This window comes from Myotis daubentonii, chromosome 7, assembly GCF_963259705.1.
Source record: "Myotis daubentonii chromosome 7, mMyoDau2.1, whole genome shotgun sequence".
Lineage (NCBI taxonomy): Eukaryota > Metazoa > Chordata > Mammalia > Chiroptera > Vespertilionidae > Myotis > Myotis daubentonii.
The window spans coordinates 6,968,446-6,982,403 of NC_081846.1; the positions used below are offsets into that span (position 1 = coordinate 6,968,446).

The 13,958-nt window shown below is 37.0% G+C and overlaps 1 protein-coding gene across 2 annotated transcripts in view; it reads right to left on the reverse strand.

Annotated features, from left to right (window-relative positions):
• Positions 1-2,333: 2,333 nt before the first annotated feature.
• Positions 2,334-13,958, reverse strand: part of SF3B1 (splicing factor 3b subunit 1) — a 35,925-nt gene continuing 24,300 nt past the window's right edge. Inside the window, exons 12-24 of one of the 2 annotated variants that reach the window (XM_059702629.1) lie at positions 13,420-13,506; positions 13,025-13,295; positions 12,604-12,749; positions 12,362-12,508; positions 12,098-12,223; positions 11,427-11,648; positions 10,961-11,143; positions 10,769-10,880; positions 9,244-9,364; positions 8,795-8,926; positions 7,137-7,409; positions 4,955-5,171; positions 2,334-4,689 (exon numbers count right to left, since the gene is read on the reverse strand). In XM_059702629.1, coding sequence (XP_059558612.1) covers positions 4,531-4,689; positions 4,955-5,171; positions 7,137-7,409; positions 8,795-8,926; positions 9,244-9,364; positions 10,769-10,880; positions 10,961-11,143; positions 11,427-11,648; positions 12,098-12,223; positions 12,362-12,508; positions 12,604-12,749; positions 13,025-13,295; positions 13,420-13,506 — 2,196 coding nt within the window. In that variant the 3' untranslated portion in view covers positions 2,334-4,530. Of the gene's footprint in view, positions 4,690-4,954; positions 5,172-7,136; positions 7,410-8,794; positions 8,927-9,243; positions 9,365-9,758; positions 9,829-10,768; positions 10,881-10,960; positions 11,144-11,426; positions 11,649-12,097; positions 12,224-12,361; positions 12,509-12,603; positions 12,750-13,024; positions 13,296-13,419; positions 13,507-13,958 lie in introns of those variants that run through there. The other variant, XR_009453723.1, reaches the window with a different exon arrangement.

The window sequence follows — 13,958 nt, forward strand, 5'->3', positions numbered from 1 at the left end:
GAGGGGGAGAGAGAGAGAGAGAGAGAGAGAGAGAGAGAGAGAGAGAGAGAGAGAATCAATTGGTTGCCTCCTGTACATGCCTCGATTGGGGATCAAACCCATAACCTTTTTGGTGTAGAGGATGATACTCCAACCAAGCCACCCAGCTGGAGTGGTACTTCTGTACCTTTTATTATTATTTTCGATGTTTTTATTGATTTTAGAAAGGGAAGAAACATCAATATGAGAAACATTAATCTGTTGCCATCCACATGTGCCTCAACTGGGGATCGAACCTGCAGCCTAGATGTGTGCCCTGACTGGGAATCCAACTGGCGACCTTCCTGTGCATGGGACAACACGCAACCAGGAGCACCAGCCAGGGCTCTGAACCTTTTATTACTGTGTCACTGCCACACTGCAGTGGATGGAGCTGCGCCTAGACTATCACTTCTCAAACTTCCATGCACTTGTAAATCTGAGCATTTACTGAAACGCAGATCCTTCTTCAGTAGGCCTGGAACGCTACCTAAGAGTCTATTTTAAAAGCTCCAAGAACTGTGCTGCTGCCGATGGCCAGACCACCTTTGAGTGGCAATGACCTAGACACTGGCACATGAACAGTTCTTCCTTGATCACGCTGTGCTAAGAGACTTCCTTCCCAAATGTGCAAAGTAGATTCTGTGCTTTGTGACAAAACTGTACAAAGCATCCAGCCGCACATTACACGTTACACACATTACATACTATAGACACCAGCTGTCTACTCTACCAATTTTCACTTTGCTTGGTTTGAATTTTCTGTACATGTCTGATTCATTTGGGTCTACTTGCTCCTAACGTAGCACTAACTTTCATATTTTTATATTCTCTGACATATTCTTAGGCAAAATTTTCATGCCTACATCCCACGTTATCTTCTTTCCGGACTCAGGGACAGATATTTGTAAAAAAAAAAAAAAAAAAAAAAAATCCCTCCATATGCATCCTGACTCCCACCTCTATCTACCTCATCAAAAACTCAAGCAACTATCTACTTTTGCTCATCAGCCTCCTTCTGTCTAATCCCAAATTCCTAGTCTACAGTAATAGTGATAAATTATTTCATGAAATTACACTATTTAAAAAACAAATTTAGCCAAATTGGGAGGGCGGGGGGTTAGATATAAAAATAATTAACAACTTAAACCTATTTATATATTCCTAGCACAAATTTTAGGATATTTCAGACCAAATCCCCTCCAAAGCTTCACTAACATGTTAAAAATCTCCTAAAAAATTGTAATACTAGGCCATTAAAAAGTCTATTTGTCCATGTGACATGAAAGCATGTCCTTTATAATCTTTTTAGATCATAAAATAACTATTAAGAATAAATTCTTAGCCCTAGCTGGTTTGGCTCAGTGGATAGAGGGTTGGCCTGCAGGCTCAAGGGTCCCAGGTTCAATTCCGGTCAAGGGTTGCGGGCTCGATCCCAATAGGGAGCATGTAGGAGGCAGCCGATCAATGATTCTCTCATTGTCTCTCATCACTTATGTTCCTAGCTTTCCCTTCCTCTCTCAAATCAATTAATTTAAAAATAATTTTTAAAACTTGTTTTTCCAGCATGAACATAGAAATGTCCCTGGCCACACTTCACTCTCTCCTGCCTGTAGAACCCCTTGACTACCTTGCAAATCATTTCGTTCTGTGGCTTCCTCTCCACTTTTCTAAGGAGAAATGGCCTCTGTCCTGCAAGCTGGCTCCGCTGGCTCCGCTGGCTCGGGCGGGAGGACGGACAGCGATGAACACGTTTTCAGCTTGCTGTCCCCAGGCTGATGCAGAGCTTTACTCAAGGTGTGTCTTAAGTATTTGTGAAATAGTATTTCTAGTTACTTCCTAGGCAACAACGGGCTAAATGATATGCTCTAATTTTACCCATCCTGTGTGAGTCCTGCTTAAACCATCGTCTCCATTTTGGCCTCCAGACAGTATCTGAGCCATGTTTGGTTGTCACAGCTGGCGTAGGGGTGCTACTGGCATCTAGTGGGTGGACATCAGTGATGCTGCTGGTGCCCAAGATAGCAACCCCCAGTGAAGATTTATCTGGCCCAAATGTCGATAATGCCATGGTTGAGAAGCCCTGTGATAATGGTAGTTTCTGCTCCTTTTAACCTTTTGTGGTTTAAAAGGCATCAGAAACCTATGTGGCTGCAATTTTTTGTTTCTTATTTGGTTTTTCAACATTAAGTTCCCTTGTTTGGAAAAACAACCCAAAGAGGTATTACTAAAATGGCCCAACCACAACGGAGTGTAGCATGATGTGTAGTATGGCAGAAACAGAGTCAACGACAATTAAAAACTGGTCTAAAGACTTTAGATATAATAAGTTTTATTCATTTGGTGGTACGTGATGCTCACATGGCACCATACAACAAATTTTAAAAATACAATATGAAAAAAATTGAACAGCCAAAGAGATCAATTCCATTGGAGGGCTTACAGAAAAACCAACAAGATCCCCCAGAAAGACCCACCCACTGTTCCCTTAAGAACATTAATTTCTTCCTGTTTAAGTTTGGCTTTAAGAAACACCAAAAGAAAGTGCAAAAGGAAGTTTTTGAAAGATAGTTAAACTTCACATAGCGTCTTTCACGTGTCACAAAATGCTTTCATTATTCAACAAGCAGATAAAATAACGCAGATATCTGTGAGCCTCTATTTGGTCCCAACTATGAAGGTCGTAGCCTTCAGTATTTCCTTCATCTCTGTCCTCAAACTATTTGCACAGTAAAAAGTCACTTAAGGTGGCTAGTAGTCTCTTTTGCTCCACAGTGCCTGTCTGCAAAGCACTGAGTTTCCATAAAAACATGGGCCCAAGCAAACTGAAGTTATAGAAGTACCTGAAGTGAAAAATATAACTAAATTCCCCCAAGACTGATTTAAAATCAAATTTTGGCTTTGAAATCTAATTGTGTTCATTTTCATGATTGCTAATTACTGAAGGCCATCTGTCAGAAACTATAGAGAACAGCAAGATTTAAAGTTGCAAAAACTTCTTAGAAAAATGACTTTGGAAATCGTGTTTTAGTACATACTGACCTGTTGTCACAAAGTTATTTTATACAAGGAACACAAGAAGTTACAAATTCTTCCTGGAGAGTCAACTAATGCTCAATATTGATTTTGTAAGTCAGCCAATTACAAACTGTTTCTCATGTAACCTTCAAAACAGGGATCCTGGATGTTAGCAGGTCAAGGAACAAACCTCCTAGTCCCCGTGCGATTTTACTTACAGTGGCAGTCTCCCACGCATGTGCTGCTGCAGAATCTTAGGTCCCCTTAAGAGTTCACAGAAGGGCTAGCATAGGGAGACAAAACAAAACAGCCATGGGTAGAAAAGGACAAAAGCCAGGAAATTAGGAAAAGCTAAAAATATACTTAAAGTACTTGCCAAATAACACTAATTATTGCCTAAATGCTTGGTTCCTCTAGAACTTAATGGCTTAACCCCTATACACCAATTTATCTAATTACCAATGCAAAACTAAGCAGACATTTCAGCTGCTGCAATGGTGTATCATAGCACGGAATACGTAACATGTACCGAGATGTCTCGCACCTTCCCCATTATACTGCATTAAGGGCCAGGGCAAAGGCGCCTTTGCATCCCATACACTAAGCACAGTGGCTGGTACACAGTAGGTGCTCAGCAGGTATTTATTGAACACATTGTTTAGTGGCTTATGACATGGAAAAGAGCCCAAAGACTGGCTTATTCTAGTAGCATTCCTTAGATAGCCTCACTCCCAATAGGTAGAAAGCAGTCTTAAAAAGATACCTTCTCCACTTCCTAAATGCACACTCATCAACAGCTGGACATGACTTTAATCACTTTCCTTAAACGTGTTCATAAAGCATTTTGAGAATTCAAGAGATGAAAGGCGCTATGTAAGTGCAAAATAATAATATTCAAGACAGTTCAGCAAAGGTGATATATTTTCTATGGTGATGGAACAGTTGTGCTAATTCGAGATGAACACCCCAAAAGCTACTCTTCTCATTGGCATTATCAACAGAACAATAACATTGGACAAAGACGCCATATCACTTTATATAGTTTATATTCTGCTACTTTCTATAAACCAGGTGACAGAAAATGAAATTAAGCCATTTATTCTACACAAACCAATACTTTATCAAAGTTTCTGCATTTTACAAGTCATGTTCAAAAAACACACACAAGTTAGCATTTTGTACACAAATGTTTTATTTCTCAAACATTCCCTTTAAACACAAGGAATGAATTCTAAATCTTCATAAAGATGAATTAAAAATGAAACCCCTCCAGTATAGTGTGTGTAGTCCCTGTGTTCTTGGTCACTACTGGCATTTACTGTTTAACATCAACAACAAAGACAGGTTATTTAAAAATCATGCTACTGGATTTCTAGCTCTTCCTCTATGACCAGTTTTATGCTCATCTGCAATGTTTAAAAGTGTACATCACCAAGTCGAAGCAAGTATAAGGTGTGAAGTAGCTGTGCATTAAACACAAAATAAACAACAAAATTATAAGATATAGTCAAGTTCATAACGAATATAGGTGTTCTTATCATCATTGTAGATTCTTGGGTAATGTGCTATGAGAGCATCCTGTGAACCAATGTAGATGGAGTTGTAAATTTTCCAATACACATCTCTGACCTTCCGGGCTGGGTGAAACAAACCCTAGAATAATTAAAAAGATTACGTTATTTCAATTTTCAAAGAACACACACAACCTTAAAACAACAAACCATAAATACATGATTCCAAACACTTTACTTTAAGACAGAACAACTGCACAAAACTGCAGTGAGCAAGATCTAATTCCCCCTCCCCACAACTGTTGTCCCATGTGGCACAATGTACCCCATTAAAAATTAGGAACAGTGACTTAATTCAACTAAATTACTTTTTTCATTGAGTTATCTTTTCAAAATCTTTAACCTACCTGTAAACAATACTGCAACATTCTACATGGTCCAATAGCAACTCTCAAGCCCTCCAGGGCTCCCATAACTGCCTGGATTACATGGGGAGATGTCTCAAACACATTGGGCCATACGTAGTTCAACAAGTGATTCAGCGAATCTTCACAACCAAATCCATAAACCCCCAGTGACATGTGTTGCACCACCGCACTAGCCGTCTGTCTGTGTACAAGGTCCCTGCAATGGGAAAAAAACCTCTTTGTTAGATACAGTCTTCGTTTTACTGAAAGTATTCACCACCCATTAGAAACTAACTGAAGTTCAGTGCATGGAACAGAGTCCGCCTCACACCTGACATCTGATATGGAAAGCTTTTAGAGTGACTAACGGTTCTACCTGAGAACTTCTAATGACTCAAATCTCACCAGGGCTAAAAAATAAGCCATTATTTTCTAACAGACCTTTGAAAAGAGTAAGACTGTGAGAGCCTTGTGCAGTGTATATGTTAGTAGGCTACTAAATGAACAGTAATATCGCATCTTAAACTCTATAAATTGAAAATCTTTAGAAGTAATTCAACACTGGGATAAAATAGATAACAAAATTAAAATCAAATCCCTGACCTCATATGTTCTAAGTTTCATTCAAGAATACAATTTGGTGCCCTAGCCGTTTGGCTCAGTGAATAAAGGGTGGGCATGCGGACTGAAGGGTCCCGGGTTTGATTCCAGTCAAGGGCACTACCTCAGTTGCAGGCTCCTCCCTGGACTGGGTCCTTGTCGGGGTGCGTGCAGGAGGTAACCAATCTATGTTTCTCTCACATCAATATTTCTCTCCGTCTTTCCCTCTCTCTCAAAATCAATGGAAAAAATATCTTCAGGTGAAGATTTAAAATCCTATATAATAAAGCCTAATATGCAAATCGACCAAATGGCAGAACAACCGGGACATAAAAATGAGTTCATGCTCTTTGCCCTCAAAGGTAGTAGTTAGAATATCTTAAAAGATAGAAGAAAAAAAATACTTGAACATTACTAGTATCCTTATTACTTTTATCTACTGTAATAACGTTTAATATATTAAGCTTCATACATAGCAAGGCAGTATTCCTCATTAATACATTTCCCAACTAAAATATTTTTCCTTTTCACTTAGTAATTTTCGACACTTTGTCACCCCTCCACATGATTTTTAACTTCAGTCACACATCAGTGACTGCACTCTGATGCACAGACACATCTCACTGAAGAATATGGAGTATGACGTACTCCTACTTTACTAGCTCCAGCTGGGCAGGCTTATAAAGAACATGATTCTTATTCTGTCCCCAGGCCTTACAAGTTACTTGTGGTAACTTGTTGAGTCTGTTAAGTCTCCCTTTTGGAAGATCATTAATGAGTAACTTGAATCTGTAAACAAGTAACTAACTGAATGGGCTCTAATTTGAGTAACTTATTTTTCCTTTAATTACTTTTGTGTTTAAAAATTGTTAGTCCTAGATCAGTGATGGCAAACCTATGACACGCGAATTCATTTTTTTGGTTGATTTTTCTGTTAAATGGCATTTAAATATATAAAATAAACATCAAAAATATAAGTCTTTGTTTTACTATGATTGCAAATATCAAAAAATTTCTATATGTGACACAGCACCAGAGTTAAGTTAGGGTTTTTCAAAACGCTGACACGCCGAGCTCAAAAGGTTCACCATCACTGTCCTAGATGATTAAAGGTATCAGGAATCTACTGTCAAATAACTCAAGCAGTAGTGTATCAGGTCACCATCTGAAAAATTTGGGGCATACAATGGGAACAGTGTGGCTCTGGACAGCTATGTTCAGTAGTTCAAAAGCCTAACAGAAATCTTTGCTTCGTCTGCAATAACAAAAGCTAAAAAGATCAGGTCTCTGCCACACCAATAAGGCCATGCTCCTCATTCTCTAATTATTATGACTAGTTATTTTTAAAATAAAAGTTGATCAATTGCTGGTCTTCAAAATGTATTTAGTCTAACATACGAAAGGAAAGGGGGCCCTTGTAGCATTTATATTATTTGAAGATAACAATAGTCATAGTTTCATTCAGGGGAGCATTCCCCTTTAACTACATCATAACTAACAGGTCCCATAATAATTATTTCCATAAATTCTAAAATAAAGCAAGAATTATAACTATTTCTTGCACTTCATTCAAGTCACTTACCTATCCATTAAAGCATCTTCCAGTAATGGTGTGACAGCATAAATGTAGTCCTTGCCCATTTCACCGATATATTCGAACAAGAAGGAAAGGGACTTTAACACTCCGTTTTGAACATTGAGCTCAGGAACTCTGTACTCATTCATTAAGGCAGGGAGCACTGTGAAGGGTGAACATGTTTCAGCGACAATAGCTATTGCTACAGTGGTACACACTCTGTTCTGCCTTTCCTGAACTTTGAGGTTGTTTAAAAGTGTAGCCAACACATCATGAGGGCTGAAAAAAATAAATGTCAGCAAACTGTTAGATTAAATGTCAAAATGGTTTTCAGAGGGAAAAGAACAATGCAAAGAAATGAAACTACAGTAAATAATCACTGGAAACTTAGTAATTTTATGATAAAGTACAATATTTTCAAGTCACTGGCATTGTTTCTACTTAAGAACTTCATTTAAATTAAAATGTCCCATTTTAAAGAAAAATTCAAATGTATTCACTTTCAAAAGTAATTTTGAGCCTTTAGTAAATTTCTTTAAATATAAGGAGATTTAATTAAATGGTCAGATTGATTGAGTGTTCAAACCATGGCCAGTAGAATGAGGCAACCTTACAGTAATACCCATGCCACAAGACACAAAATCTTCTCCTTTTCTATCTTCCCTCCCAAATACATTTACTTAAATATTCTCCTTCTTTAAGCGTTATTTGACCACAAACTTAAAGGGACACACGGGATAAACATTAGCACAACAGGCATTCATTGCGAATTTCTTGACTACATTAACGCTAAATAAATACACTGATGCCAAACGGGGTGTGGTGGAAGACTTCATCTAATATGACTTTAGCTATGTTTTATTGCTTGAAAATATTTACTCATTTACTAATGAACCACATGGTACATGTAAGTGCCTCATTTTTCTACAATGACTGTAGTTTGGTTCTGACAGAAATGGAAGCAAATAACCTTAGACTTATTAATAAAATAGCTATAATTCAGTCGTCTGTGGATTAATTTTTTAAAAATATTTTAAAAACACTAACATAAGCCCTAAATTATGCTGAATTTTAAATTAAGAACGGGCCTTAATATTTCAAGCATTATCCAAAAAAAGCACCAACAAAAATTTGAAATTATTTTGAGAGTTGTAGTTTCCCTATCTGAAAATAACTGATTAAACGAAATTCAAAAACCTCCACCTGTTTTAACTCAAACTTCAATAACTGAAGGTTAGTGCATAAGTAAGATACTTTCACAACTGCATTTACTCACATTATGCCCTAAAAGAAATTTCTACAGAAATAGAAGCATTTTTCAACATCACAAGAGGTTTACTACAAAATACATACATACATACATACATACATACATACATACATAAATACATGAATGCCCTGGCTGGTTTTGCTCAAAGGTTAGAGCGTTGGCCCACAGACTGAAGAGTTAAGGGTTCAATTCCGGGCCCTGAGTCAAGGGTGTGCGGGAAGCAACCAATCGATGTGTCTCTCACATTGATGTTTCTCTTTCTCTCCCTCTTTCTATCTCCCTGCTCCTCCTTCCCTTTCACTCTCTCTAAAAACCAATAGAAAAACATCCTTGGGTGAGGATTAAAAGAATATACATATATATGTGTGTGTGTATGGAAATAAATAGTACTCACCCGATGGCCTTTGCAATATAACCAAATGTGTTGACTGTGGCTCTACGAATAGCTTTTTTGTGAGCTTTTAAGAGCTCCAAAAGCTCAAAGCAAATCCTCATCCACTCCCTTGCTGAGACATATTCAGCTCCCCTAAAAAAAAAAAAAAGTTAAATTTTTGTGCTGGTAAGTCTTAAAGGTAAATTTACAAATCCAGTTCTCAAAACACAATTACCAACTCACTTTAAGCATTAAATAAAAACAATTATTACTCTTCAGAAAAGATAACTTAGTTTTAAACCTGTATTGCTAACCCCCCAGTACCATCCAAATTGAAATTTCACTGAAAATATTAATACTGATAACCTAACCATATATACAAACATTAGCAATGTTAAGCAAACTTGCAAGTAAATAAAGTGTTTAAATATGAAAACCAATACTGCTTATAAAAATGTTTAATCTCTTACCTGTCAGCAATACGCCCAACAAGATCAATACAATTCTCTTGTACTTTTTCATGCCTGTTCTTTAAGATGGGAGTGAGTCTAGGCAGCAGATCTTTAATTGGTGGAGTCATCTTATGCATACCTATTTAATAGAGCCAACGCACTGTCAATTAACATTTGAACCGCAATCTCTGTCCATTTTACCTTTTACTTAGCAATACAATACATGTGGCCAGGCATAAATATAAACTTACAGCTGCCTATGAAAAGAAAAAAGCCCAGATTCTGGCCAGACTTAGAACTGTCATTAACTCTTCATTAACAATTTCTGATTATGCATAGAAATGAAAGAAATTAGTGAAGTGATTTAAAGAATGATGGATATTCAACAACAAAAAAAGTTTTATTTGGTTCTGAAATGTATTTTGTACACTGACATTTAAATATGGGGACAGCTTATGTTCCGGCCATACACAATGTAAGCCAGAGGTAGACATGTAAATTAAAGCAAAATTTTCCAGAAAGGGCCCCCTTACCCTTTAACTGCAAAACAAACAGATCTCCAGTCTCCCTGCAATGCAGGGCATACTTGGGTGGTATTTACACCTACGAAGAGAGAAAAAAGGAGGCAGCTGGCAGGGGCTCCTGCTCTAACTAAAATTGCTTGCTCTGATTCTCTCTCCATTGCTTTTCCCATGTTTCCCTCACCAACAATATGGTTTACAACTCCCTGCAAACTAGAACCCCATAAGTGGCCAAGTAACTGATTTTTGGCCAAGTAGCTACTTTAAGTATAGAGGACAGGACTGAATTGGGGATTATATGTAAGTGCAATAGTTCAAAGATGTCCTATATTGCATAAAAACCCCTTACTAAAAGGAAACAGTGGCTTTCACAGCCAGCTATTTTAACTTCCTGCCCTACAGAAGATACTTTTGCAATAGTCATATTCAATTATAATGAAGGATTAAACACAAAAGACCATTTATTTCAGCATACTGAACTTAAAAAATAAAATACCCAGAAGTAAATGTAATATACTTGTTTTTAGTTTGGGTTAGAAAACTGAATGGATAAAGAATTGGATATAAATAAAAACAAGATAAACAACTTGAACAATTCACTTTTCTCCCTGGTTATGTTCCTAACCCTTGAAAGAAAGCAGAAAAACCTGCCATCAGCACTTATTAATTCAAGGTTGAATAGATCTATACTTTGTCCAAAAAACTAAAACGTCAGCATTGTCCTCCTGCCTCCAAACATATTTCAGGCAAGACACTTTCTGAGCTGTGACTACCCCACCTCTCCTGTAGGTCCTAAATCTGCCCGCTTTTCTCTTTTAAAGTGAAATATAAATGGGTTTGGGAGATAAGACTATTGTGACATCACCCCCTGACTTAACTATAATTTTGAGGTACTTTTAAAAAAGGTACCAGAAATCATTACTCAACCCCCAAGTATAATTCTATAATTTACTTAAAAAATAAATAAAAGAAAGTTAAAAGCAAAAACAAAAAAATTCTTACATGACCAGCAAATTCCATACCTATTACATTCACAATGGCCTTCAGTGCTCCAAGAATGCTGCCCAATACTTCAGGGTACTCTTCACCCAAATACTCATACAAAACAACACCCAAGTGCCCCATCAATTTTTCCTGTAATAAATAATGTTAAAAAGTTACTATTCACATTAAACTATACGGTGAAGAAGTATGTATCTGACATAAAAGTTTACCTCTTGGCAAGTCTTCATAACAACAGCAGTTCGAGAGATCAAGTCAGCTGCCTGTTGCCTAACTTTTGCGGATTTGTTATTTAAACGCCACAAAACTGTACCACAGATCTGAGGCAAGTAAGGTTTCACCCGTTTGCCAAGTGCATTGACCACTGTGCCAAATCCGTTCAACATTACTGAGTCCTAAAAAAAAAACAAAAAACGAAAACTAAATTCTTAAAAGCTACATTCATTGGGAACTAGAATTCAGTTTGTGACTAAAAGGTTGAAATGTACTGATACTCAGTTTTTAACAAAATGATATGTGAAAATTTAAGGTAGAATATTTCCACATAGCTAACTGAAAGAGAACACGAACATTTAAAAATTATTTCAAATTCAATTACTCTCTAGTTATGTGCTGGTAAATAACATGCTTTTTTTAGTATGAAAGTCAGTGGCAACTTGTCCTAATTAGTATCATTACCTCTGTAGTCTGTTCTTGAAAAGCATAAAGAATGCCATCAATCAGTTGTTCTTCAAGTTTGTGATCAATATCTGCTGCTCCCAAGTTGCCCATAATCTTCTCAATGGTTTCCATCACCATTTTTCTGTACTGTTCAGCTTCGTCTTTCAGGTCATCCACGATTCTGGATATAATTTCTGCTGCTCCTACTTTGTTAGCCAGCTCCACAGTAGTATCAACTAACTAAAGGGGGGGAGAGGTGGCACTGAATTTATTGTTCTTTGGAAACAGACAACATGAAAAGCAAAAGTTCTAAAAATACTATTCAGCTAGTGAGCATGCTGAGAACTATCAACTCCTATTTCTAAAACTTAAGAGAAAGATAACCAAAATAATTTACACTTGCGTCTAAGTTGAGGTGATTTAAGGTATTACATTCATATTTCCCCAGCCAGACCAAGCATTTCATTAACTAGACAAAGACATCAATTCAGAGTTGGGTTATTTACACTAGAATGCACAATCAATATGGAACTTACCTGACTGACTAAAACCCATCTCCTTTCACAATTAAGCACATACAAACTATGAGGTAATCAGGGCAAAAAAAGTATGTAACATGCATTCAAACTAACTAAAAAATTAAGTTAGTTGAAAGGATTTTAATTTTTTTTTTTACAATGAAAGCTTACCTGTCGATAATTTCTTCTATCTAAAGCCATTCTGTGTTGCCAGAAATGTTTAAAAAAGGGAGGAAGAATCTCTGTTTTAATGTAGTTTGCTTCTACACCATCTGTTCCACAGCACTGCTTCACCACCTAAAAGGTTAAAAACAATAATTGTAAACACAGTCCTGGTTTACTATGTAAGGGTTTTTTTTAAAACTCTCTTTGAACCATAAAACACACCCAATTTAGATGAACAAACCTGGAACAACAATAATTTGGGACAATTACCTTCAGCACAATTTTCTTCATTTCTTCATCAGGAGATTGGAATTCTCGAATAAGGATTAACATCACTTCTCTAGTATAGTAGTTGGCATATTCTGCATCCATGAGAGGAATAAGATACCCAATAGCCTTTAAGAAGGCAGCCAGACCCTATTTTAAAATAAACATGTATGTACTTAGTAAATTGGAATTAAGTTGCGTTAGCTTCAACGAGTAGGAAAAAGAAATCTAATTGGTGGATCTACCTTTCCTCTGTGTTGGCGGATACCCTTCCATAGAGGCTTCAACACAGAATCAAAAGATTCGATACCATAAGGAGTTGCTGCTTCAGCCAAGGCAGCAATGGCCAATGCACTAATGGTCCGAACTTTCTGCTGCTCATCCACAAGACCTACAAAACCAAATACAGGTTTTAACTAAGCAACAATATTACTTAATTTCCACATAATCTAGCAATATAATCTAACTGCAGAATCTGTTCACATTAGACAAAATTAGGCAAAAGCGGTAATAAACTGCAAACTATTAGCAGATAATATTTTAAATCCCGTTATAAACTTTATGATGATTATGCAGTTAAAGACCTTCCATTAATCACTCCAAATCAGGAATACAAATTTAGGACACCTGTCTTATAAAGATAGACAAATTTATATAACAACTTACCGTGTTCAATGATTTCAACTAAACTTCTCAGATGTGGCAAGATGGCACAGCCCATAAGAATAGCTATCTGCTGTACAATCTTAATACCAGTGTGTCTCGCTTGCCAGGACTTCTTGCTTTTGCACACAGCTTTTAAGAAAGGCAACAGTGAAGGAATGCCCAGGGCAGAAGCTACAACAGCAAAAGCTCTAGCTGTTGTGTTACGAACATATTCATCCATATTATCTATATCGGGTCTCATGGTAGAGATCATAGTAGCCAGACCAGCAGCCTAAAAGGTAAGAAAAAAGGATAGTCATGGGCTGATAACATTAACCCTCAACCATTTCTTTGCAAATCAAATAACCCCATCTACAGATACAAAACTTTCTCCTCTAGAAATATAATGCAAATACCTTTGCCAAATTAGAAATAATCTCTCGGCCTTCCACTCTAGCATAGTAATCTTCATCAATCAGCAATGGTTCAATGACCACAAGGATCTGAAAAAGAGAAAGAACTGAATTTCCACACCAATTACCGATGCCACCCTTGTAATAGAATTAAATTTAGGAAAATTTGTTAAAGCATGTCATTTATGTAATCTAAAACCACAAGCATATAGAACTCATTTTACTAGAAAATTTACTTTGTTCTTTAAAAAGCCATACATCTGCACTTTTTAATTCTACTGGTTTCAGAGAGAGGAAGAGAGAGGGAGAGAGATGGAAACATCAATGATGATGTACTAGGGGAGATGATCGTGACCTCCTGGTTCATGGGTCAATGCTCAATCACTGAGCACGCGGGCTGGGCTGCACTTTAGAATTCTAATCCATAACTGCCACAAGCAAAAACCAATGTTTAACACTAAAAGCCATGCTATCGAAACAAATTTTCTCATCCTAATCTAGTATCAATCAAGCAAATAAAAAAAATGAGTAGTAATATGAAC